The 27,500-nt window shown below is 43.7% G+C and overlaps 1 protein-coding gene across 3 annotated transcripts in view; it reads left to right on the top strand.

Moving 5' to 3' along the window:
* The window catches only part of NAV2 (neuron navigator 2), a 769,613-nt gene that overhangs the window by 468,480 nt on the left and 273,633 nt on the right, over positions 1-27,500 (top strand). For all 3 annotated transcript variants that reach the window (XM_012456498.2, XM_012456497.2, XM_012456495.2), the window contains 2 exons: positions 10,229-10,346; positions 20,362-20,414. In XM_012456498.2, coding sequence (XP_012311921.2) covers positions 10,229-10,346; positions 20,362-20,414 — 171 coding nt within the window. The remainder of the gene's footprint in view (positions 1-10,228; positions 10,347-20,361; positions 20,415-27,500) is intronic.

The following is a 27,500-nucleotide window of genomic DNA, read 5'->3' as shown; positions in this document are numbered from 1 at the left end:
AAGGAGAGAGTGTAAATGTGATCACAGGTACAAAACACCTGGCACACAGTAGACAGACGCACAGACTTCTAGCACACAGGGGGTAGTGATCAAATGAGGAAATGGAATGGGAAAGTACTTTCTATCATGTGAAGCGTGGTACCGGGCATTACCTGTTCTAGGAAGCAGTTCAAGAGAGGAAGCTCATAGGCACTGAATGTGGGTTACCCTGAGGTATGGATGAAGCAGGCACCTACACCCTCACCCTTAAGATATCACCTGTTGCTCCCAGCACATTCACCAGCTGGTTTGTTTTTTTAAAGGCATAGGTTTCAAAACCTCTGGATGTGCTGTGCACTCCCACTTGTGGTTTGTTCATGTTCCCAACAGACAATGCCACCATTGTGTGACTGTGGTGCCATTCCCAGGCATGACCTAGTGTCTGCTGCTGCATGGGGTCCCAGACCGGCCTTGCACACCGCAGACTGGAAGAACTGAGGGACTTTGCCCCTGAGCATTTCCCTGCTTGGATACAGTCCTGCAGTGGTAACTCATGTTATATTGGCATTTTTGATTTTGCTACAGTGAGATTGTTGTGAAACTGTGTTTGCTTTGTGCTTTGGTGACATGGGAAAGTGTCAGCCCCCCTCTTGGGTCTGTTAGTCCTGAGTGAAGCATGGCCAGCCCTGTTCCCAAGGACAGGGGAAATACTGTGATGAGTATTATGCAACATGCCTTTCCCTCTGTCTCTGCTTTTCCCACACTGTTGTAGTGCTTGACCTTCTGTGGCTAGTGGTTTCTGTGTGGGCCCCTCAGTAACAGTGTAGCATCGTTAGGAGCCAGTTATTGCTTTCAAACCCTGCATACTTGTCACATAATATTGGGAAAGTCACTTTACCTCTTTGAGCCTCAGTTTCCTCATCTGGAAGATGGGGAAAATAGTATCTCCCTCACAGGTGGGTTGGAAACCGAAGAAATACATTGCTTGTAAAGTGTTCACATTGCCTGGCATCATCTTCATGGTAATTATAATCACAGCTAACCTGCTGAGCCCTTACTGTGTGCCAGGCATTGGTAGATTATCTCATTTCAATCTCACAGTAACTAGAATGGGTGATCCATTTTACAGATGAGGAAACTGAGTCTCCGATAGCTTTAGTAACTTGCCCAGAATTACTCTATCAGGAAGAGGTTGGAACATGTTTGGAACTAAATTATCTGACTCTAAGAAGTGTTCTCTTAATCATTTCACCATAGACATTTGGCAGATGGAAGTTATTATCCTACATAAGACTGGAGCAGGCATTGCACCCAGCAAAGGTAGACGCTCAGGCAATGTTTACTTCATGCATCAAGGCAGGCATGCAGCTCTAAGCTATTTAACTGGATATTCAGAGGCAAAGTAGGAGCAGGGATAGTCCCGGGATGTGGAAAAAGATGAAAATCCTAATTAATGGGAAGCTGTGCCACTCTCTCTGGTCACTTGCTCTGTGTGAGTATCCTTTTGAAACAAAGGCTTGCAGGTGGGCAGGTATCAGGGTTTATCTTTGTTTAGTGGTTGTGCAGGCAAGTAGGTTACTGCAGATAAAAAGGAAAGAAACAAGCAGATGGCTCTTCCCCTCCCCCTGCTGCCTTCTTTGGGGTCCAGACAGGGATTTATACCCCTTGGTATAAATGTTCATGTTAACCATATTACAAAACACATGTCAAGAGCAAGGGCTGGCGGTACAATTCCTCACATGCTCAGATGGGGAATACAGAACTCATTCATATCCCAGTGCTCCTGGAACCCAGCTTTCTAGGAGTCTTATCTGGCTCAAGATAGTTGAGAACCAAAGAGCCTTCCCTGCTGTACCTTGAGGCAGCTCAAAGGGTTGCCACAAAATCCTTCTACTTTTTCCTTGAGGGAAAAGTTACAGCATGGCTCTTGCTTAAACAGTATGTGCTCTTACTTTATACAGAATTTTGTTTAGTTGAGATAGGGTCTCACTCTGTTATCCAAGTTGACTGCAGTGGCGATCACGGCTCACTGCAGCCTCAATCTCTTGGGTTCAAGTGATCCTCCTCCCTCAGCCTCCTGAGTAGCTGGAACCACAGACACATACCACCACAACTGGCTGTTTTATTTTGAGACTGAGTTTCACTCTTGTCACCCAGACTGGAGTGCAATGGTGTGATCTTGGCTCACTGCAACCGCTGCCTTCCAGGTTCAAGTGATTCGCCTGCCTCAGCCTCCCGAGTAGCTGGCATTACAGGTGCCCACCACCACACCTAGCTAATTTTTGTGTTTTTAGTAGAGAAGGGGTTTTACCATGTTGGCCAGGCTTGTCTTGCCCTTCTGACGTCGGGTGATCTGCACATCTCGGCCTCCCAAAGTGCTTGAATCACAGGTGTGAGCCACCGTGCCCAGCCTATTTTTTTATTTTTGTAGAGACAGGGTTTCACAATGTTGCCTAGGTTGGTCTCAAACTCCTGGGCTCAAGCAATCACTTCTTTGGCCTCCCAAAGTATTGGGATTACAGGTGTGAGCCACTGTGCCCAGCCTATACAGTTTCTAAAGACTCTGGGGTCTCTTAAGGAAGGTCCAGCAACTCAGCAGGTCCTAAGGACACATCCTTGTAAACATCAAAATACAGTCATTCATAGTGATGTACCTGGGGCATCAAGAAAAAGCACAATTGTGTTAATTAAAAATCAGAGATCATTATAATTGGTTTGGAAAAAAAAAATCCCAGTGGAATAGTTTAAAATGTGTGGCTCTCAGAAGTGTAAACCTTCAGCAGTCTAGAATGACTTATTCCTCCAAAACTTAGCTAGTGCTATTCATTTGACTATTAACAATAGTTGTTTATTTAATACATACCATGTGCCAGACACTGTGTTAACCACTTACATGATCTCATTGAACCTGTAAAGCAACTGTATATCACCACTGCACCAGTTCGGAACACTGACGTTCAGAAGGGACGTGACTCCCCAAGGGTCACCTAGCTCGTCAGGCAAAGCCAGAGTTCAACCCTGGTCCACACCCACACCTGAGACTGCAGACACTTGCCTTTATGATTTTATGGTTGCAGAAAGCCCACAAATGCCCCAAGTAATACATCAGAAGATGGCAAGGATGGGGATAGAAGGATGGTCATTGCCCTATAGGTTGGGCATGTGGGGCACTCCAGGGACATTGGGGCAGAACCGGACTTTTCTGAGAAGCTGGGGAGCAGAAACCCCTGTTGTGCTGTGCAGCCTTGAGCAAGATTTGCTTCTCTGTGCTCTACCTGTTGTTCCAGTGTGTAGGGCTAGGGGCACCATTTCACCTATTTGACTATTGTAAGGCAGTGGTTTTTAATCCCAAGGTGGGGCTACGTTAAAAGGAGGATACATTAGACTGCTACGGAGAGAGGGAAGTAAGAAAAAGGTACCAGCTAATTTCAGTTTCCTCACCCAATGCAGCTAAAAGGTCATGTGGACATGTAGTTGAGACCTGTGGGATGGGTACCATACTCCTTGCTAGATGCTGCAGATGCAGGAATGAATGTGTCACCAGCTTTGCTCTGATAACAGATGGTGCATTTTTATTTTCTTAAAATTGTGAACAATTGAATAAGCAGTGACATTCTTTGAGGTGTTCAAGGACAGAATGAACACTCTACTATTGTTGCAAAATCATTTTTATACTCCAGAGCATTCAGAACTAAACCATTTAGCCACATACTACTCAGTCTTAGAAATGACATTGTGTTAACTGGGTGTGGTGTCTCACGCAGCACTTTGGGAAGCCGAAGTGGGCGGATCACTTGAGGCTAGGAGTTTGACACCAGCCAGGCCAACATGGTGAAACCCTGTCTCTACTAAAAATACAAAAATTACCTGGGCGTGATGGCACATGCCTTTAATCCCAGCTACTTGGGAGGCTGAGGCAGGAGAATCACTTGAACTCAGGAGACAGAGTTCAAATTGCAGTGAGCCAAGATCACGTCCCTGCACTCTAGCCTGGAAGACAGAGCAAGACTCTGTCTCAAAAAAGAAAAGAAGAAAAAGAAAGAAATGGCATTAAGTTGATGACATTACCAAAGTCTAGAGTGAGGCTTCTTGAATTGGGGCCAAACAGTAGCATTGCCCTTACAATTACTCCACTGGAAATGCCTCAGACACTAAACAACTGGCTTACTTTAATCGTTAGTCTCCACATTGGCATTTCCTTCTAAGAAATACAGTTTGCTCTGTTTCTCCTGGAGCTGCCAACCTGATGCCATCTGCCTCTGGATCCATCAGACCATTTGCATTTATAGTTTGTTTGCTGAGGCTCCATTCTAGCACTTTCAGTGCAGTTTTGAAGAATTTTTCTTGGGTTTCTTACTTTAGCGCTACCCTGCTTCATTTGAGGGCTAATTGCAGTATAAACTTAGCAGTGTTATTATCCCCTTTGGTTTAACATGGTACAGTTATTATCAGTTTTTGTTATTAGAACTAATGATCAGGTTCTTTACTTGAATTGATCTGTCAAAATTTTCCCTGTTGGATTTCAGCCTGTTTGATGTGGAGTTATAAGCAAACAAATGACTCACTCCTTGAAATTCTGTCAGGGGTAATAAAGTGAATCAAAATGAATTCACTGTTGAGCTGTCTTAGCTTCCCTTCCCCTTTTATCTTGTCAAGCCTTTGACAGCAGCTTCTTTCCCTCACAGAGCAGTTCTGGAGCACCGAGTCTCTGGTTAGAAGGGATGTACAGAGGGGCACCTCGGCGAGATGGAGGGATTGGAGCAAGGGGACGGCTGTATCGGTGGACTCCTTCTTGGGTACTAGTATCAAAGGATCCTAGAGCCTTTCTCGTGGGATGACTTGATGATTTAGGATTGGGGACTGGATGGTGGTTTTATTCCTTCCTGCTGTGTGGTTCTTTGTCCTATCAGTTTCTACTGAAACTTCACAGCTATCCACCTGCTGGGGGCAAACCAGGATGAAGGAACAATGGACTCCTGGGAAAAAAGCAACAGCAACCCTCATTTTTCTATCATTTTAGGGAATGAAAGGCTTTGGAGAAAACAATTCTGGATAGCTGAGGCTTAGACAGGAAGCCTGCATGCTTTAGTTCTTACTCAAAATCTTTTAAACACACACTGCTCCGTTTTTGCTGAATTGCTGAACTTGATGAAATCTATCTTTGATGACTAAAGAAATTATAAGTTTATTTTTCAAGGGTACCCTTTGGAAGAATGATTTTCTTTGCATGAGCTACTGAAACAGCAAGTGAAGGAGATGGGGCTGAATTTATGTCCATGATTAGCATGGCCCATGAACACTGATTTAAAAAATAAATCTACGTGTTTCCTTATGATTCACTTCAAAAAGTTGAGAGCTGGGGACAGGGAGGGGAGGGAGGGGAGACTACAGATAATTAATGATCCTTGTTAAATGGTTCCTGATTAATGAGCCTGAGCTGTGGAGTGATTTATTTTCCCTGTTCCGTGCTCTTTTCAATCAATAAAGAGATTCAGGTTGGAGGATTTGCTGAGAGCCTACATTATGTAAGTCTCAAGTGTAATCAGTTTCCCAAGATTTGCCCTTTTTCTCCACATTCAGCTCTACCTGGCAACCACTTACCAGCCTCCTGCTGTGGGCCAGCCCCCGTGAGGCACTACCAGGAGTGCAGAGATGGGCAAGTGGGAGTGGGAAGGTGGTGCTGGCATACACGTTCTGTTCATCTGCTATATCATAGGCAGCTGAGGTTTGGGTCAGGAAATGAAGAGGGACTTGATGGGGGACAGGCATTAGAGTTGAGCTGGGCAAGGTGGTCTCAAGCAGCAGAGGCACCCGGGCAGAGGGGATAGAGTGAGTTCAGAGAGAGGGAAGTGTGGGGTATCCGTTTTTTCTGAGGGTTATCGGATTATTATTACTGAGCACGTGGTATGTGTAGGTATATCATCTCATTTGGTCCTTATAACAGACTGGCAGACTTTCTGTGAAGAGCTGGATAGTCAGTACTTGAGGCTTTGTAGGCAACAGGTCTCGGTCACAACTGCTCGGCTTTGCTTCGTAGCATGAAAGTAACCAGAGACCACAAATGGATAAGGCTGTGTCCTGATAGGACTTTGTTCACATAAATAGGTGGTCAGCTAGCAGTGGTCCTGGTGCAGTTTGCCAGCTCCTGCCTTATGTTTGCTAAAATCCCTGTTTTATGGAGGATAAAACTGAAGAACAGAAAGATTAGTAGAAACTAACATGGCCAAGGACCAGTTTGACTAGGTCAGATTCCAAAATCTCCATTCTTCCACACACGCTGCCTCCCCTTCAAAGGTTGAAGGACATTCTAGGGTAGGACAGATAGATGATAAGGCTGCCTTGTCTCAAGTGTGAAGAGTTTGCCTTTAATTCAGTGAGAATTGGGGAGCCATTGATTTTTTGAACGGGCAATTATATTAGAGCTGTGCCCTAGGAAAGTTTGTTTGACATTGGTGTGAAGGGAAATTAAAATTGAGAGAAGAGCTCTTGTTTCTGAATGAGAGGTTCACTTTGGCAGAGCCGTTTCCAACCACTCTATCCCGTAGAATTTCTCATGAGTGTACCTGATACTAGCGTGGCCTCACCATGGCTCTGTAATCGCAGTGTGTGTGTATGTGCACTTGTTGAAATAAATTTAACCTTGTCTTCTTGCTGGGTTGTGCAAACTCACAAAGAAGCCTAGTTTTAGAGACAGTGCATCTATTTTAAAGAACCTTCATCATCTTAAGAAGGGATGAGCTGAGGTACCAGCATCTCATCCCACTCAGCTGTGCCTTTGTTGATGTTCACATCTCATTCAACTGATGTTTTAGGTGCACGTGGCTTTTTAAAACTTTATAGTCCCTCCCACGGGGCTGGGGAAATCCCTCCAGGGTTTGAGAGAGAAGTGCAGTGCATCTGCTCCTAGTTAGAGAAGGAAGTCTTGCTCTATATACCAGCCTGGCTGGTTTCTGACCTGCTGTTCTTTTATGCTCTACCATGCTTTGTGATTCCAGGTAGGGGATATTCCAGACTCTTGAAATTTGACTGTGAGAAGGGGAAGAAATCCTTGAGTCTTTTGTGTCCTGGAGGTTCAGGGTGGAGGCTGTGGCTGACTTTGTTATGGCCCATTTCATGAAGCTGTTAATAAAATTTTTTTATTATTAACTTTTATTTACTGAACACTTAGCATGTGCCAGATTCTGTGACCTTTATATGTATGAGCTCATTTCATCTTCATAATACCAATGATGTAGGTATATTATCTTGCAAATGATGACACTTAAGCCAGAGGGCACAGAGGTAATTGACAGCATAGCAGCTAAGATTAAAGCAACTCTGTCAATTCCAGAGCACCCCTCTTTATTGCCCTCCTCCCCATCACCTTCACTTCATGAGCCCCAGTGTGGATCAGGCCAGGCACTTTTTATACAGTGCCACTCTGAGTCTTCAATTCCACCTTCTGAAGCAGTCCGTATTGTACCCATTTTATAGGTGAGTAAACTGAAGCCCAGAAAAGTAGAGTCACTTATCCAAAAGCATTCGGATAGCAAGGGAAAGATCTAGGTTTGGGTTTTGATTACTTTTCAAATAAATTCTGGGACCGAGCGCAGTGGCTCATGCCTGTAATCCCAGCACTTTGGGAGGCGGAGGCAAGCAGATCATGAAGTCAGGAGTTAAAGACCAGCCTGGCCAACATGGTGAAACCACATCTCTATTAAAAATATAAAAATTAGCCAGGCGTGGTGCCATGCACCTGTAATCCCAGCTACTCGGGAGACTGAGGCAGGAGAATTGCTTGAACCTGGGAGGCAGAAGTTGCAGCGAGCCATGATCACACCACTGCACTCCAGTCTGGGCGACAGAGCAAAACTCTGTCTTGGAAAAAAATAAATAAATAAAAATAAAATAAATTCTTTCACTGAGAACATAATAGAGGCACGAACCTATAGTCAGTAGGAGGATGCCGTGGAAGGGATGAATGGCTCGATGAACATTCATATTTGTATTCAGCGAGGCACTGTAGAATGTCAAAGGGATTGTAAAATATGTTAGCCTGGGCTCAAATCCTGACTCTGCCACTTACTTGTGACCTTGGACAGGCTACTTTACCTTTCTGCTCTTCAGTTTTCTCCTCTAAAAAGTGGACACAATAATAACCTTTGCCACATAGAATGAGGATTGAATGAGTTAACCTGTGTAAAATGTTTATGCCAGTGCCTGGCATGTAGTAGCTACTGTCTATTAGTTGGATTTATGAAGCTCCTTCTCTGCATAAGGCATTCTTTCAAATGTGTTGTAGTGCCCAGTCCTCATAACTGACAAGTTGATGGTGTTGATCCCATTTTACGGATAAGAAAACAGCCTCAGAGGGGTTAAATAGCTCACATGAGGTCATCCATCCCTTCACCCACAGAAATATATTGAGAAATTCTAACATGCTTGTGCTCTTGTAGCTATGCTGCAAAAGTCATTAAAATAGACCCAAATCCCTACTCTTTTGGGAACTGCAGAACTGGGGCCTGAACCCATGTCTGCCTCTTTTCCTTTTGATGTTTATTTTCCTTCCTCTCTCCTTCTTAATAATTTCCTTTAATGATCTTTTAAATTTAAAATTGGCCATTGTCATTACAAAGGTTATGGGCTACTTCCTGAGCTTACTTTGTGCTTATAAAATTGAAAATACTCTTGCTCCACTGGTTGGTTGGTCTCTGATAACTGGAGAGCCACAGGGAAGGAGACTAGCATGGAGTTAAGGATTGGATCCTTGGGCTGTGTTGTGAAACAGAAGCACACTGTGGGTGTGCCTCTTCTGCTTGTGGGTCTCTGCAGTAGAAGACAGAACTTCTAGATGGGTGGGTAGTGGTCAGGTGCTACAGCTCTCATCTCTTCATGAACCAGAAGATTCAGCTTTGCTTCATCCCTTCCTCGTGTGAGGCCCTTATGGTCTCCAGGTGGAGCAGCCAGAGATGCTGCCTCCTTAGAAGGCCTCTGCTTGGCAAACCCGACCATGGCTCCTGTTCCCATTCTAAGAGCAGTGGGGGACCATGACCATTGTGTGAGATTACACTGGGTGTGGTATTTGGAAGAACAGGGTGGAGGGTGAGGGTGAGACCATATGCTGCTCTGGGAGTCACATATATCCTCAGGGCAGGCCCACTGGTTGAGGTAGAATGATCACCTTCATCATTTTGGTGGAGACATCATGGAATTAGTACTTGACCCTATTGTTACTAACCAGTTGAGGCAGGACAGCTCTCTTTTTGACCAGTCATTTGTTCCTATCCCTCTGAAAAAAAGAGGTGCTGACATCCAAAGGGTACATCCACACCCTCCTGCAAACTCACAAATTCATGCATGGAACTTGGCACTCAAAATCAATGGGGAGGTTTTTTTGTTTTGTTTTTGGCTTTGATGGTTTGGGAGAAAATTTTCAGGCAAGAATTTTTCTTGTGCTTGTTGGCCTGTTTAGAAAGCAAATATTCTTCTGTCCTGACCATTCTGAGACCAGGAAGAGCAGGTCTGATATGTTCCCCAAGGGGGTCTGCTCTCCTGATTCTATAGGTCAACCAGTCTTTGCCTTCTAAAATGCTGTACACAACAGTGTTGTGTTTAAATATGTTGGAATTTGCTGGGTTTTGTTCACAGAATCCCAACAGTGAAAATGATGCCTAGCTTTTAAATTAAACCGATTAAATTTGAGATTATTGTGAGGCCGTAAATAACTTCACTCACACAAGAGTAATTGAAGGGGCTCTGTTTTCGTAGTTGGCTTCTTTTCAAGGGACCCAGGCTCCTGAGAACGCAGAATAGCTCAATAGCCCTCCTTACCCTGAAATGGCCCATTAAGAGATGCCTGTTGGGTGGTAACCTCCCCATACGTTTTCTCAATAAAGAGAAAAAGATGGGAAGGGCTGGGGGAGACTTCACTGGCATCTAGAGCCGCAGCCTCTCAAAGCCGCAGCCTCTCAAAGCCGCCTGGAGCAGACTGTTTAGTTCCGTGTCCCCTGTCCCATTCAGGCCTCTGCATGTTTTGAAGCTTTCTTTAGTTTTTCTCTGAATCTTGACGGCAGTTCTCTCAATAGGCTAAGGCCCAGCTATGGTTAGCTGAATGCGTGATCAGCACAATGCACTGAATTTTAATGGTGCTAGCTGGCCCTGAAAGCTTGCCAGTGGGACAGTGGCCACTGTGCCGGCCCGAGCAGCTGCCTCAGACTCTTAGAGGGGATCCGACTGGCTTCCTAAAGTTGCCTGTTTGCTTTTTTTGCAGATCTACACAGATTGGGCCAATCATTATCTAGCCAAATCCGGCCACAAGCGTCTCATCAAGGATCTCCAGCAAGATGTAACAGATGGCGTCCTCCTGGCCCAGATTATCCAGGTTGTGGGTAAGAGCGGATTTTACCTTGGGGGTTATGAGTTACAGTGGAGCCATCCCAAAGGGCCAGGGTAAGGGGAACAGAACACTGAAGTCTCTCAGAAGGTAGCTTTCTGTCTCATGTGCTGACAATTTATTTGATTCATGTTTTGACTCAGGTTGTGTGGGTACCAGCTTGCTTTTATGCTTTTCCTGTTAAGATCACATACACAGAAATATCATCTTAATTCTCTGAGAAGAAAGGCTGGCCAAGGCCAGGGAGAAATGCTGGTGGTTTGGGAAAGGGGTGCTCTGCCCCACTTCTTGCCTTGCATTCTCTTTCTGGTTTCTGGCTCTTTCATTTCCCCCTTTGGATGGTACTTGTTTTGTGGATTACTCTGGAAATATTTCCGAAAAAAAAGTAACATGGGGCTGGTTGAATCCTGCCAACTCTACTTGGGTATGACACATCAAAGGCTAAGACTCCAGAGGGGTTGGATGGTTCTGGTTTTAATACTAGGGGAAGGGGACTAGGGGAAGGGGAAGGGAACTTGAGCAGTGGAATTTTTCATGCCTTGGCCATGCGCTGGGAGGAGAGGGTTCCTCCAGTGGAGGCCGTAGCTTTGCCTTGGGCCTTAAGACAACCACCCCATGGGCCTGTGTGAGATCCCAGAGCAGACTGAGGAGGCAGGAGGTCAATTGGATAGCAATAGCCTGATTGTTGTAGCCTTGGCCAAGGGAGAAGGTACAAGGAGAGGACAGAGGGCCCAGCCTCTCTAGTCTTTCATAGTTGGAGCTCTGCTCAAATCTGTGGAGACTATACCTGAAAATACAGAAGGTTGGCCTTAGCTAAAACTTTTGGACTATTGCTGCCATTCAAAGAGAAAAAAGTTTGTTTTCCCTGCTGTCTTAAGATTGATTTCTTAAGACTAGCTGCCGTTGGTTCTCCTCCTTTTTCTCCTTTGTCTTCCTCTCCCTGTATTAGTTTTCTGTTGCCATATAACAAATTATCGTAGACTTACACTTAAAACAACACGTATTTATTATCTCACAGCTTCTGTGCATCAGAAGTTGGGTCATAGCTTAGCTGGGTACCTCTGCAAGGCATCAGTCAAGCTGTTGCCCAGGGTTTTATTCTCATCTGGAGGCTTGACTGGGGAGGGGTTTGCTTCTATGTTCACTCAATTTGTTGACAGAACTAATTTTCTTGCAGTTATAAGACTGTGGGCCTTGGCTTCTTGGTGGCTGTCAGCTGGAGGCTGTTGGTTAGAAGCAAGTCACAGGTCACTACACTCAGAGGGGATGGAATGATACAAGGGCATGAATACCAAAGTACTGGCATCATTGGGGGTCACTGTAAAGTCTGTCTGCCACATTCCTCTTTTTCCAGTTCTTCCTCTTCCCCCTACTCTTCATCGTAATTGTCCCAAGCTCTTTAAAAATGTCTCCCATTTTCTCAAAACCCTTTTGAAGTAAGTGGTATTCTCTCCATTTTACGGATGCAGAAATTGAGGCCCAGTGAGTCTGCTTGTAAAGCTTCTGTTCTGTGCTTTGCTGCATTATTATATTACTTTTTACTCCAGAGATGCTGAACTTAGTGCAGAGCTTTGTCCTCCTTCACTTTAGTAACCACCTTTTGAGCACGTACTGTGTTCCAACACTGTACTCCTTGCTAGGAATAAAGAATGAATGTAGAAGGCTGAGAACCTCAGAAGAAGGGGTACCATTTTTTTTGGTAGGGTCTTTATGGAAATGCAACTTGCGCCTGAGCTGGGTTTTGAAGCCCACATCAGTAGAATCACATTATGCATGTGGGCCTACTTTGACAGAGTTTTGCAGCTGTGCAGAGTGTTTCTACCTGAAACCTTCCCAGGTTTTAGCACAGGCAGCAAGAGAGGGAGTATAAAAAGGATCATATAGAGAGACCTTGCTTTCATCTCAGCTCCATCCCTCCTGACTGTGGGGTCACCTCTGCTGCCTGTTTCTCCATCTTTAAAATGAGGATAGCCATGCTTGTTTTGTCTGATCTTATAGCAATCTTATGAAATTCAGGTTAGATATCAAATATGACATATGTTTGAAATCTATGACATGTTCCTGGATACAGTTGGCTACCTAGAAAGGTATGTATAGAAGGATGATGAGGTCTCAGTATCTGTGTCAGTGTGTTGTGATAGATTAGTCATGTCTGTCTCGGATTCAGAAGAGGCAAATGGGAGCATGTATGTTGTGCATTTCCTAAACATAGTGCTATGAAAATGTAAGTCAGCAGTTTTATCATTGCTCAGGAGGATGCTTCCCTGAATCTATTCAGATGAGATGAACTTCCCTAGACAGTGGCATCTTTAGGCCTGGGTACTGATCAGCAGTTCCAGAGACTCAAGTTAGCACCAGTAGTCCAGGCCACACCCGAGGACACTAAATTACTTCCCTAAACCCTCCAGCACAGGATCACTCTGTCCAGAGACTCCCCAAATAAGTCCAGATGTCAGCATGTGACTCTCTCACCAAACTGGCTGTGCTGGGGCTTGGAAACTCTGCTCTGTATGTAGAGAACAGACTAAAAGGAGGAGTGAGAAGGCAGCAATTGTAGGCAACTCCTGTGTGACTTCTTTCCTCAGTTGTCTATCGGCCAGCTCAGAGCATTTACTCTTAGATTGTCTCATGAACACAGGTCTCTTGGTGAGAGGGAGAGAAGCATCTTCTGACTAGGATGCTGAACTACTGGCCATTTGAACACTTTGCTTTTTAAGTCCATGATTTCCCCCATACATGGCCCTTAAAAGAAAATGTAAAAGGATATATTTGTATGTGTACTCATATTTAATATACACATATATATGTATATATAGATATCCATATCTATATATCTGCATAAAAATTTCCCAGAATTGGAATCTTGGTGACTTCATTTTGTGCTGGACAGAATTCCAGTGGCTGCACTTGTTCTTTGACTGACAAGCTCCTACTCATTCTTGAAAAGTGAGTTTCTCTTTGAGACCTTTCCTAGCTCCCCCATGCAGAGCTAGAGGGACCTCCCTCTATCATCCCACCAGTTGCTGTCTTGGGCCTGGCTCTTAGTTGTCTTCCTTTCTGGGTCTCAACATTTAGCATGGTGCCTGGCATGCAGTGATGATCAGGAAAAGTTGAGAGGATTAGGGATAAGAATTTTATTCACTGCCAGCCTGAGTTAGATTGTTTCTAAGAGGTGGCCTGAATGTTTCCCCTTCTCAACATTTAGTACTCCACTAAACATTCCTATAAATTGTATATCACACCTTTTTCCTTTCTAGAGATCTGCCACAGCTCTCAACTATCAGGTTTGGAAGGGACCTTTAAAAGCCCCCATCTGATGAATGAATTCCTTCTGTAAAAAGTAGTCAACAACCTCTATTAATTACTTCCTGTGATGGGCACTAGTTCTAATGGTGGAGGGTTGGAATCCTTCAAAAGGTCATGTCTTAGATTCAGGCTGCTATAACAAAATACCAGACTGAGTGGCATATAAACAAAAGACATTGATTTCTTATGATTCTGGAAGCTGGAAGTCAAAGATCAAGGTGCTGGCAGATTCTATGTCTCGGAAGGGCCCACTTCCTCATTCACAGACGGCCATCTTTTCACTGTGTCCTTCCATGGTGGAAGGCATGATCAAACTCTCTTGGGCCTATTTTATAAGGGAACTAATCCTGTTCATGAGATCTTTGCCCTCATGACCTAATCATCTCCCAAAGGCCCAATCTCCAAATACCATTACATTGGGATTAAACCTGAATATATGAATTTTAGGAGGACACAGACATTCAGACCATAGCAGCTCTTCTTTTATTAAGTCCTCCCCTTGGTAGTGTCTCTTCCCTGTAAGGCTACAAAGAACAATCCAATCTGGGGACAGTGCGAGCATCAAAACAAATTGAGCACAACAGCGGATTATAGCCATTAGATAAAATAGGAATCCACAAGTTTATAATAATAGATACATTTAAAAATAGATACATCAGTGGAGGAGAAGAGAGGGCTGGACTCTATGGGAGAACGCTAATAAAGGAAGAGGGAGTTGCAACCATCTGGTAAATGTGAGTTAAGGCAAGGATTATCAAGGGATGCTGAAATCTAGAGGAGGAAATTTGAGGAGCAGCAGGATTTTTGCACAGTGTCAACATCTCTCTCCACTGATTGCTTATTAGCTGCAAGGGGAAACAAAGTAACCACTAAGTGGAGTATCCAGATCACATCATGACCAGGTGATCAAAGTTACATCACAGATGAGGTACAGATGGACGTCATGTGCTTCCTGAGGTGATACCCTAGAAGAACATAACATCACTTTTGTTGTATTCCAGTCAGGGAATCTAATCATGAGGAATCTCAGACAAACCCAAATTGTGGAACGTCCTATAAAAAAAAAAAAAAAAAAAAAAACCTGGGTTATATTGTTCAAAAATGTGAATGCTGTGAAAGACAAAGGCTGAGCAACTGTTCCAGGATGAAGGAGACTAAAGAGATGTGACAACTAAAAGCACAGCATGATCCTGAACTGCATCCCATGCAGGGCAATAGAGTGCTGTAAAGGACATTTTTTAGTCAATTAGCAAAATTGGAATGTTGGAGTCAAATCAATGTTAAATTGTCAGAATTTATAGTTGTACTATGGAAGACAATATCCTAGTTCTTTGGAAATAAACACTAAGCATAAGAAGCAAAGGGCATGATCTACGTGGCTTACTCTGAAATGGCACAGAAGAAAGATGTTATGTGTGCCTTACAGAGAAAGAAGGGAAGGGGAGGAGAGGGAGAAATAAAAGGAGAATGGATGAGGTATATGGGAATTCTCTACACTATTCCTGTAACTTTTCTATAAGTTTGAAGTTATTTCAAAATGAAAAGTTAAAAAGAAAACATATCTAAATGAAGGCCCATCAAAATTTGCAGGCAGCAAGATTGTGCCTTCTAAGAGACAGCCCCTTTCTAGGACCTGGAGGAGTGTAGTGATGATGGCTGTGGTGCTAAGACCCGACCCATGATGGAGTGGGGATGGTGGGAGAGTGTCAGTCATGGAAAGATTCCCCAAGGAACTTACCTATAAGCCAAGACTTCAGAGTTTTATTAAGAGTGAGACAGGCGAAGCAGTCAGGGAGGGCATTCCCGGCAGAGAAAATAGTGTCTAGAGAGGAGAGGAGAGCCAGAGGGCCAGCAAGGCAAAGTCAGGCAGGGCCACCAGGTATAAGGCAATGAATTCTGGGCTTTAGCCTAAGAACAAAGGCCAGTGGTTAAAGAGTTGATTTTTCAGGCTGGGAAGTGACATCAGATGTGTAACTTCAAGGAAAATCTTAGAAGTTGTCTTCTTTCTAAGAAGCTTTCTTCTTCCTTTCTAAGAAGAAAACTTCTAAGTAGTCCAAAGAACTAGAATTCTTAGAACAAGAATTTTTTCTTAGAAATCGAAGACCTTGGGCTGGGCGTGGTGGCTCACTCCTGTAATCCCAGCACTTTGGGAGGCCGAGGTGGGCGGATCATGAGGTCAAGAGATCGAGACCATCCTGGTCAACATGGTGAAACCCCGTCTCTACTAAAAATACAAAAAATTAGCTGGGCACGGTGGCGCGTGCCTGTAATCCCAGCTACTCAGGAGGCTGAGACAGGAGAATTGCCTGAACCCAGGAGGCGGAGGTTGCGGTGAGCCGAGATTGCGCCATTGCACTCCAGCCTGGGTAACAAGAGCGAAACTCCGTCTCAAAAAAAAAAAAAGAAAGAAATGGGAAGACCTGGTTTTTATTTTTGTTTGTTTTATTTTATTTTGAGACAGAGTGTCACTCTTTCACCCAGGCTGGAGTGCAGTGGCACAATCTTTGCTCACTGAGGCCTCCAACTCCCGGGTCCAAGCAATTCTCCCCCCTCAGCCTCTGAAGTAGCTGGGATTATAGGCATGCACCACCATGCCCAGCTAATTTTTGTATTTTTAATAGAGACAGGGTTTTGCCATATTGGCTAGGCTGTTCTAGAATTCCTGGACTCAAGTGATCTGCCCACCTTGGCCTCCCAAAGTGCTGGGATTACAGGTGTGAGCCACATGCCCAGCCTTAAATGCTTTTTACATGTGTTGTTCCTAAGTCTTCGTCTATCCTAGACACCCCTGGAGCTGGGCTTCCTAGATAGTGGGATTGTTTGGGACTTTTCCATCATCATCTTCTATGAGGCAAAAAGTGGGCCTTTTGCTGCTGCCTTTTAGGAGCCTTCCTTTGGTGGCTAAGGTTGGATCTGTGTGTTCAGCCTCTTGTTAGTGTGATTATCTTCTTGAGTCATGAGCTTCCCCAAGTCGGCAGTTGCCGGCCAGCCCATCACAGTGCCATCTCTGTGAATTATTAGGAAGGTTTATGAGGCCAGGAAAAACAGCATGAATCAAGAGAGAGACAGGCCTCCCTCCTTTGCTTACGTAGCTGTCACGCAGGGTGGATGCCAGAAGAGGTTGGAGCAGGGGGAGCAGGGAGGGAGACAGAAGGGGTAGGAGAAAAGGGGATAAGAGTGGAGAGAGGAAGGAAAAGATGAACAAAGGAGGACTGGAGAAAAAGGGAGCAAAGGAAGAGAGAGAGAATTTCCTCTTAGAAATGGGAAGACCTAATAACAGCTTCTTTTCCACCACCATTTGGGCTGCCTCTGAACACAACTAGGAAATTCATACAACATGTAGGACTATTCCTTCTTTCTGCTGATGATCTACTACCATTGCGGGACCCTGGGTAAGTCATTTACCTTTCTGGGGAGCCAGTTTTTGCCTCTTCCCATTGGCAGGATTGTTAACTGCCAGGGATGGTAAGTGCATAGATGCACAAGCTATATTGAAATGCTCTGAATCCTTTAATGGAGGTCTTTTGAAAAGTAATAAGCTCGATGCCTCTATTCTTACTTTGAAAGTGCACCAGTGCTTTCCAGTCACTAACTTGTCACCTTGCATGTAGACAGGTTACTGCATTAGTGGGGCTAAGAAAATCTTGAATATGCTGGGATAAATAAATTACCATTGGCACTTAAGGATGCCAGTTTTAATCACAGATGAGGACTCTGGGGATAAGTGCCTTTGTTTCTTTGATTATCTGCTTTTGGGATGCAGCCAAAGACCCCCTGCCCTGAGTTAATAAATTCAGCTTTGAAGACCAAGCTCTTACTTCTTACCAGCAGAATCAGAGCTGCTATTAGCACTCTAATTATTTATGACAACCATAGGAATTCCTGGGAATTTAAGTAAAGTATTTAAAGTATTTGAAACTGGAAACTAGGAGGCCCAAAACTCATTCTGTGTTTTTATTATTTTGAGTTTGGATCAGTCATTTGATTCATCTCTTCCCATGTACTCTTCAGAGTGGTTATAATTAGGCTCTACCCCATCAGTTTATTTTGACTGTTGTAAAATAGAAGTATTAGGCTTGTAAGAGCCATGATATTTAAATTCAAAGAGCACCTGACTGGGTTTAGGTGACGGACCATGAAAAGAAAATAGACGAGTAATTAGACCAAGCCCTTTGGTTTCATTATTTAGGTGGCATATAAAGAATCTTTAAAATGTCCCAAATGACTTCTTGGGATCGCAGTTATCCATCCTTCACTGTAATGAGCACTAATGACCTAATGTTGAACTAGGTATTGATCAGAATCCAATGACTTATGACTTTGGCCATCATGAGTATCCAGTTGGAAGACACCTTGATTGGCCTTGATTCTCAAAAGCCACATATTTATTCTCTCCAATGTTGACTGTCAAAATCCAAGGTCAGAGCTCATGCCTGCCATAATTTCCCATATATGAAAGAGTGCCATTTGTCAAGTTTTTTGGGCTTTAGTTTGTACATCTGTATAACGAGTGGAAGGATAGCTGCTTGAAAATAGGCAGCTATTCTTGATTCATCTCAATGTTCAAGAATCAAGATTTCTTGATTCATTGAGATATTCAGAAGTGGAATATATTCCATTGAGTGGAATACTTAGTTCCACTCAACAAGTATTTATTGAGTGGCTCCTGTGTACCAGGCACTGTGCTAAGCTCTGGGGTGGCGGTAGGAAACAAAGCAGATAAGAATCTATGTTCTTATTTTTTCATGCTAGTAATATATTCTGGCTCATTATATTTGCTGATAAACAGAAGAACAAATATCCATGAGTTATTCCATTCAGTGGGCATCTTGTTTGTGCTTTTCATGGTACCTCTTTTGGGAGCAAGGCTTTCTACAATGCCTATCCTAGTGTTCTTACGTTAAGAGGAGTTGAGAAAATGCAGTTAGATCTCTGAAGATTGGGATTTTCCCAGGTGGGTCATAAACCTTAACATCTATTACTTCTGCAAGTTCCAAAAAAAAACAAGGTGTAGATTAGACTGAATATATACTAGCCAGTCTGTCTTTTGGTGATTAGATTTTAAACAATTTTCTGCCACTAGCTTTCTTCTTAATTTTCACTTCTCTCTCAAGATAGAAACACTAGAGAAAAAATAAATTCAATTTGAGATAATGGTTCAGGTTTCTAAAATTTTGGAGGCTTGGGACACTTTGATTCTATTATCTTTTTCAGACAATTTCCAGTGGCTTTTCTCTGCATGGAAGTTTTAGATATTGTATTGATTAAAATATATGATTTTATTTGGGGAATTCAATTTTGCAAGCAGTTATTGAGCTTTAAGGATACAGATGTGAACTATGCATGTCTGCCAGGCTCTCACAGCATAGTTGGGGGAAACAAGAAAAGAAGGAAATCTGTATTGGATGATTAAGAACAAAACAGAGGCAGGTACAGGGTGCTGTGAGAACAGAGGCCTGAGTGTGTCTATCTTACCCTTCTGTGGGTAAGGACATAGGATTGCAGAGAGAGCTTATAAAGGCTTTGAGAGGAGGCTAACCCTTAATTCTTTACTATGGAGTCATAGCTGAATTTCTAAACTCAGATGGAGATACCAAAAATAAAATGTTTATGTATTTTACATAGATGATAATACATATTACTGGGTTAATGATACTACCATTTCGAAAGCGCTTCCTATGTGTTGGGCACTGTGCTCAGCATTTTACTCGCATCATCTAATTTTCGTTGCTTCTCCTGTGAAGCAGGTAGTATTAAGTCTGTTTTATAGATGAGGAAACTGTGACCCAAAGAGGTTAGGTGACATGCCTAAGGTCACACGCTAAGAAGCTCTGCAGCTGGGATTCAAGCTGACGTATCTTTGCCTCCAAAGCCTGTGCTTTAACCACCATGTTTACTGCCTTTCTTGTGCTGCTGTATTCTCAAACACAATCTCTCCATAGATACCTTGGACTGTGTCATGTCAGGGACACCCCCCCACCAACTTATGATGAACTGCATTCACCCTGGGAAGCTGGGCCAATCCTCCTTTGTATTAATACTTGATTTCCCGTGAATGCAATGCAACCTCTTTCTATCACTTCCCTAAGTAGCTGGGTACTGTTATGACTTCACACACGTGCGTTCCTTGATCTAATTTGGACTTACTGTGTGGCATTGGTCAAGCCACATAGTGAGAAAGTGATAAAGTTTCACTTTCTTACTTTCTCTATTTGCCAGTGCTTTGGGAATAGTTATTAGGACAAACAAAAGCAATATTAGCCTGGCCAAAGATGGAGCGAGATGCTTTCATTTGTGGCTTTTGTCCCTGGGAGCTGAGTTGTAGCTGGACTGATCCACTCTGAACTATTCCGTCTTTTGTGGCAGTTGCGTTTGCCTTTCCAAGAGCCTAAAGCATAATCACAGCTCACTCTCTTTCCCAGCCTCCAAGCATTTCCACAATGCCCCATCACTCCAAGACTGTCATCAATGCAGTTGTCTCTGTTTTAGATGATGACCTTGCCCCAGCTGTCCCTGGAGGATGGCAGCTCGATGAGTAAGTCCTGAAGCTTGCTAGATGTGTCTCAGCATTTCACATGCCTGCATTGATTGGACAGTCCCTGCTATGGGCCTTAGGACTTGGTTGGCCTCAAGTGTCCTGAACATCACTACTGAAAGTGTCTCTCTGGTGATTTATTTTTTCTGACTTGTGTTTCCTTTTTCAGCAAATGAAAAGATTGAAGACATCAATGGCTGTCCGAAGAACAGATCGCAAATGGTAAGTGGTGCGTAGGTAGCAAATGTTTGAGTTCTGTCAGCAAGCCCTGCCTCTAAATGATATTGACCATCTTGAAAACATTCATACCAGATGCTTTACTCCAGGGGATTATATTAATAAACTCACAGCTATTTCCAAGTAGCTGTGCTCTTCTTTTCTGACATTTGTTGGCATTTATTGAAAAATGGCTGTGATTTTTATGTATATTGAGACAGTGAAAATGAAATATTGTCCTTGCTCCTAGATACAAATTATGCAGAATTGGTGCAAACATATACATGTTTAAAACTTGAACTGTTATGAGTTGTTCTGCTTCCTCAAAGGCCCACATCAATATTTGTTTGTGTATGGTGCTCGGGCACGGATGAGGTGATGGTATCTTACTAATCAGAAACTGGAACATGTGATCAGATTGTCTTTAAATGTTAGAATGATGTGAAATCAGAACTGTGACAGGAATGTGAAATGTGCAGTCACATTTGAACCTTTTCAGCATAACCTTTGCAAGTGATATTCTCTCTGGCATGATGCATTTAAGCTCTGGTATTATAGCTTTATACATAACCCCCAAAACTAATGTTTTAAAAATCTGTTATTTTTCTTATTGCATGTCCTGCACTGGGACATAATCTTTAAATTAAAATTCATGGTCATTGTTGAGTTCAGAAAACATTGGCTTAGTTTTTCACTTCAAAACACATTTCAAGCATGAGTATTTACGAAATATATATATGTTTTCAGAGTCTGTTAAGATGACACTAATAACCTATTTAAAACATGAAGGTGGCAACTTAAGGACAGCTATTTTTGTTGGGCATTCATTTGCCTCCAGAAATCTAAAAAAAAAAAATGCATAATGTACTTCTCTAATCCCATTCTACCTCCTGTAAGAAGGCACAGTTTGATAGGTCTCATTGCAGAATAAACCAAAGTGGTTGGTATTCCTTGGGTTTACTGTTAGGTTTTCTGAATGGTTATCCCAGTGACTTGGGCAGATAGGCAGCCTGTTGAGTTGGCTTTTTTTCATGCACAAAAACATTTTTATTATAAAGATGTCAGCGTATGTATGGAAGGGGAGGAGTCATTTTCCAGTTTACATTCTGAAGCAAGATTTTGTTGTTGTTGTTCCACTGAAGGTTTTGTTTGTTTTATTTGATCTGAAGACGAACCACTTCTTACATAGGAAAGTCCCCAGGCTGACATCTCATGGCTGCTTTGACTTTTGGAAAAGCTGGGCTGCTATTTTTGCTACAGCTACTGCAGCTGTCTAGGGTATTAATAATTGAGAAAATTTGGATGATAGAAGACTTAATTTTAGTGCAGGCATGCTACACATGTAGTCATATCTTCATATGAAACAGATGCATTATTTCCCTCCAGGATAGATACTGATGCAATTGCCCCAGTCCATTATAATGCATGTGTAGAATTGATATGTGGATAGTCAACCTTTTATTCTATTTGGTGCACCTGTATTCTAAGCACTTCTGTTGGAGAATTTACTTGTTGTTGCAGTCTACTTTCAAGCTTATACAGATTGAGTAGCCCTAATCTGAAATATTTGGGACCAGACATGTTTTGGATTTTGGAATCTTTGCATTATACTTACAGCATCCCAAATACAAAATTCAAAGTGTTCCACTGAGCACTTCCCAGGAGCCTCATGTCATGCTCTTCTAGCCTCTTAGATTTTGGAGTATTTTAGATTTTGGATTTTTTGATGTGGGATTTTCAACCTGTAATATTGCCACTTCAGATCCTTCTTTGCAAATTTATTTCTATGTGCAAATAAGTTACCTATAAATACTACTATAGCACCAGTGCAGTGTTGCAGGTTCTCCATAACTCTTTCAGCCATACCAGTGATATTTTGTTTTGCTTTGTTTTGTTTTTTTTTGTGTGTGAACTGTGTTATTTTTAGAACATAAGAATATAAAATTCTATAATTGTCCGTGATAATTAGTCCCAGCTCAGGGTGGGGAGGCAAACACAGTCTTGTGGTAAGCCTAGCAGAGAATAGTTCAGCATACAGGATGTGAGTCCAGGAAAACGTAAGAACCTCTACCACAGTCATTCCATTCGGTAGGAAATGAATAGGATGACGATAAGGACAACAGGATCGTTGTTCTTGTCCCTACATCACAAAACAATGACAAGTTCATAAGGCAAAACTCATTAGATCACACAGGAAGTTCTTTCAATAGGCATGGGTGATTTTCTGGCTAATAGGACACCTGTGTACCCATGAGCATATATAAAGTTAAAGTATCTTTGCTCATGGGAAGTATAATTTGAGAATATGGCATAGGGTGTGTGCCACCAATTCTAGATTCCTAGGTGGTTAACCTCACAATTAGACTTTATATGGGTGGCCAATGATAAACATTTGTTGTTTGCTAAATATTGTCTGTTTGGAGGATACCAAAGGAGAAGACATGTAGCAAGCATGGCAGAAGGAAGATGACACACAATGAGATGAGAACTTGGGAAGTGTATTCTTTTAGGAGGGTAATGGACTCTCCCAGAAAAAAAATTAGCATAGAGTTAATGCGGTCACTCCCTAAGAAAACAGACAGGCTGGACGTGGTGGCTCATGCCTGTAATCCCAGCACTTTGGTAGGCTGAGGCGGGCAGATCATGAGGTCAAGAGTTTGAGACAAGCCTGGCCAACATGGTGAGATCCCGTCTCTACTAAAAATACAAAAAAATTAGCCAGGTGTGGTGGCAAGCGCCTATAGTCCCAGCTATGGGAGACTGAGGCAGAAGAATCACCTGAACCCAGGAGACAGAGGTTGCAGTGAGCTGAGATCACGCCACTGCACTCCAGCCTGGGTGACAGAGTGAGACTTCATCTCAAAAAAAAAAAAAAAAAAAGAAAAGAAAATAGATAGAACACCTTTAGGGCCCTTTAATAATGGAGACAAAGGAAAGCAGCTTTATTTAAGAGCAGGAATGGAGTGGGAGCTATTTCAGTTTTCAACGGGTCAGTTTGTATCCTCAGCTAAAGGGTGGGTTAGGAGCATGAGCTTTGTAGGAGGAAGAAGCCCTGGAAGAGGGTGCCTTTTCCTCCCTCCTTTCACTCCTCCTAACCCGCTAGGCTGCCCAGCTGCTCTGTTCTCTGGTCTAACTCCTGCTGTCTTCCCGGAGATGGGGAAGTGAAAGCAGACATTTGTGGGATATGGCCTAGAGGATTCCAGGGGCAGCAGGGCATAATCATAATGGGCTTGGCATTGTGTACATTTAGAGTGTCAATCAGCAAGCAGTCACAGAGTGCCTAGTAATGCCAGGTGCTGGGCTAGGCCAGCTGAATACACAGGTGAACAAGGTATGATCCCTGCCTTCAAAAAACTCAGATGAGTGGGCAAGAGACCAGAGAACAATTAGAACAATAAATTATTGCAGCTGCTCCCACAGACATCTGTGCATGGCACAGTGGGATCCATTCTACCTCTAGGGCAAGGAAGGCTTCAAAATAACTTCTAAAGGGTGAGTTTTGAAAGGTCAGAGAGTTCACCACAAGAGATGATGTGTGGAAGAGGATTCCAAGTGGAGACAGCCAGGCGTGGAACCCATTTCTGGAGGATGGGTTTACCTGAGGATATCATGGATCCCACAGAGGAAGGTTTTACAGTCATTCATTGATTGTACCAAATTGCCACGAACTGTGTCTGGTGAGGCTCTTCTAGCCTCTTGGCAGCATCAATTCCTTGTCCTGCTGTGCCTGTGGTGAAAGGAGGGACATGGAAGAGCCCAGAGTACAGCAGACTTATAGGCACAGAGGTCTTTTCAGACCTGGGACAAGCCCTCTGCCTGCTTTATCATACAGATTCCTTCCTGCATCTGGGGAAGAAACCTCAGAACAAAGATTTCTAAAGGAAAAAATCCAGGGTCAATTCCTGTGAACAGAAGTTCAGCTATAAAATTTGGGAAATGGAAACACTACCCGGTTGGAAACAGCTGTTAATATTTTTATATCAGCACTAATGTGCATCTACACAGTGCTTTAAGATTTCTAAGCTCATGGCACATTCAGTCCACCTGACTGCTGTGGGCTAGCATAACACTCATACCTTTTGGGTGAGAAACTGAGATGCTGTCCCCAGGACTCAAGCCTAATGCATTTCTATCAGCATTTGTAACCCTCAGTGCCCTCCTCTTGGCCTTCATAAAATATGGCACCAGGAAAGGCAGAGAGGCACAGCAGTGGCTTCCCTTTCCTGGAGCAAGCCCAGCCCTGGCTTGTTTTTAAGGAGCCCTTTGCCCTGTTTCAGTCTGACCCAGATGCTTTTGGGGCCAAATCCTTGGAGATAGAGCTTTAGAAACAACACTCCCAACCCCATTCCCTCTCCCCCACCAAATTCATCCCCTTGGCCCTTAAATAAGTTTGTGTGTGTGCGTCAGAGCTGGTTAAAATGTTTTGTCTATTTAACATTGCCATGGCAACCGAGGGCATCTCTTTGGCTTTCAAGTGGTGTGTTGAGCAGAGTTACGTGTTACTGTAGAAGGAAAAGCGTTGCTTGGAGGTTAGCCAGCGGGTGCTGGGGCGGCCCCGCTTCCCTACTTGAATTCACTGTACTCAAGACATTGGGGGCATTGGCTCACTTTGGAGCCTGGGAATAGCCAGCGGCAGGGGGTGGTTTTCTTTTTAAATCATTATTATTTTAAGCCGCTTGGCTCTCTGTTGTTGATTAGGAGAAGCACAAAGTTCGGGAGGCTTGCTTGCCTTTTCAGCAAAAAAGCCCCAGGGCTGCTTTCTCCTTTAGCTGATCTTGGGCCTGGGGTCAGCTGAGCCTCCCAGTGCTGAGCCCCTGTTTCCTCCTGGGCTCCTCAAGGAGTCCGCCTGCCTTCCTACCTCAGTGCATCTAGACAGAGGGCCAGCCTGAGCTTGGGGGCTGGCCTGGCCAGGTTTCCATTCCTTTTCTGCTATGCTTCAGCCTTGAGCTAATTAACTCCTTGAAGCCTCATATTTCCTGTTCTATGAAGTGGGTTGATAATAATACACACCTCATAAAGTTTTCATGAAGACTAATGAGGCAATGAAAATGATAATAATGGATAATAATAATTAAAGTGATAAAATATATCTAAAGCTTACAGAGTGTTTGCCTTGTGCCAAGCGCCGTCCTAAGGGCTTTACAAATACAGCATATCCCCTTACTTCATCCTCCCAACAGCCCTTTGATACAGGTGATCTTATTATCCCTATTTTCCTGGCATATAATCAGCACTCAATATATGGCGGTTGTTATGATACTGATTTCTTTCAGTGGTCATTCATGTTTTGGGGGACATGGAGCCCTTTGGAAATCTGAGAACCCTTCAGAAATCTTCTAGGTCTCTCCTCCCCAAATTGCATATACCCCAGAATTTTGCATACAACCTGAGCAGATCATGAACCCCACAGGCCAGCTCATGCACGCCCTGGGGCTCCATAGATCCCAGGTTTGGTGCTCCTGCTATGTAGGGCACAGCTCTGCTTCTTACCTTATCCTTTCAGGGAGCTCTGTGGAAAATGCCCTCACTGGATTTCCTAAGACAGTAGGAATCTGCACTTAGGCACAGAGAAGAGCCAGGCAGTAATTTTCTAACTTCTGTTCCATAAGCAGAACCCCTCATTTTTTCCCAAATAAAAGCTTCCATGGAGCCCCACATATGAGTGATAAAAGCTGCTATAAATAGGGTTAGGTAGCCCAGGATAGGGCCACCATAGTCACCCCTCGCAGAAGACCAGCACCTGGGGAGACACAGTGGGATGGAGCCTAGGAAGGAACACGGCAGTGTCAGGTTCCAGCTCTGCTCCTGGCTCCAATCCTCCTTTCTCTGGACCTCCTCAGTCTCTTCTCCTCTAGGAAAAAGACAGTCGGATTAGGTCTTACTTACCTCTGACCTCTGCAAGGCATCACAGCTGAGAGCATCGGCTGGGAAGGCCAATGGCTTGAAACACAGGTGTGTCCCTCAAGCTCTGAGGGAACCAGTTTATAACAGAGGTAGTAATAGTACCTGCTCCACAGGGTTGTTTTAAGGCTTCAATGAGACAATCAACATGAAGTGCCGGCATGTTGCTGGCCACAGAGTGACCCTCAGTAGATGTTAGCTCTTGTGATGATTTTTCAAGAGACTTAAGTATTGTTTTAAAAACTGACATTCCTCAGGAATGGCCAGCCCTGCTTTTGGGTGGGGGCTTGTTTATGGGGTTTGAATTCATTTGCTTTCCTCTAGCTCTCTGAATGATAGTGCTGGACTCAAAGGAAACCCCTGAGAGATCTCATGTCACAGAGCAGCATGGTCAGTCTTGCTCAGTCCCATCATAAGTATGGCCCTGGATAATCCACTTGGCCTTAGTGCTTCACTTCCTTCTACGAGAAATGTGGAAGAGAACACCACCTCACAGGGTTATGAGATTTAAATGAGATAATATTTACTGAGCACTCACTATGCATCAGACTGTGTGCTGAGAGCTTTCTTAATTACTGAAACTGCCCTGTGATATAGATGCAGTTATTGTCTATATTTTGCACATGGGAACTGAGGATTTAAAAGGTTGTTCTTGGTCTCAGATTATTTACCTAGGCAGAGGCAGGTTGGAGCTTGAACCCAAGTCTATTTTCAGAGATGTGGTGTTTACCTCTGTGACAGAGAAGGGGTGATATAAAAATAGTCTCCACCTCACCAAGCCTCGTTCTCCTTAGTTTTCATCTGCGGATACAGCAGAACCAGTTAGGCTTAGCTGAGAGCTAGCAAAAAGGGAGGAGACAGAATATTTCTGGAAAGGGCCTGAGTTGACCTACTGATGGGAACACAAAAGCTGAAACAGGGGCAGGTGTCCCCTTGTGAAAGACAGCTCCTTGAGTTGGCCTGGAAGAGCCTTGGCGCCAGGTACCTCTGGCTGCATTCTCTCCAGAGCCTCCTGGGCCAGGGGAAAGCCATCTGCAGCAGGATCAGGTTTCCAGGCCCAGTGACCTTGAGCCCTCCCAACAGCTGCCAGAAAGCTAGCCACATGCCTGGGGAGTGTCTGAGATCCTTGGGCAACTGAGTTGCCTCTTCCCTGGGCCCCGGGCCTATTTTTACACAGCCCTAAGGGCACAC

Source organism: Aotus nancymaae, unplaced genomic scaffold, assembly GCF_030222135.1.
Source record: "Aotus nancymaae isolate 86718 unplaced genomic scaffold, 86718_ANA_hifiasm-v0.15.2.pri h1tg000059l, whole genome shotgun sequence".
In the NCBI taxonomy this organism is placed as follows: Eukaryota; Metazoa; Chordata; class Mammalia; order Primates; family Aotidae; genus Aotus; species Aotus nancymaae.
Note: the sequence above shows the minus strand (reverse complement) of the source record. Positions and strands in the feature narration are given on the sequence as shown.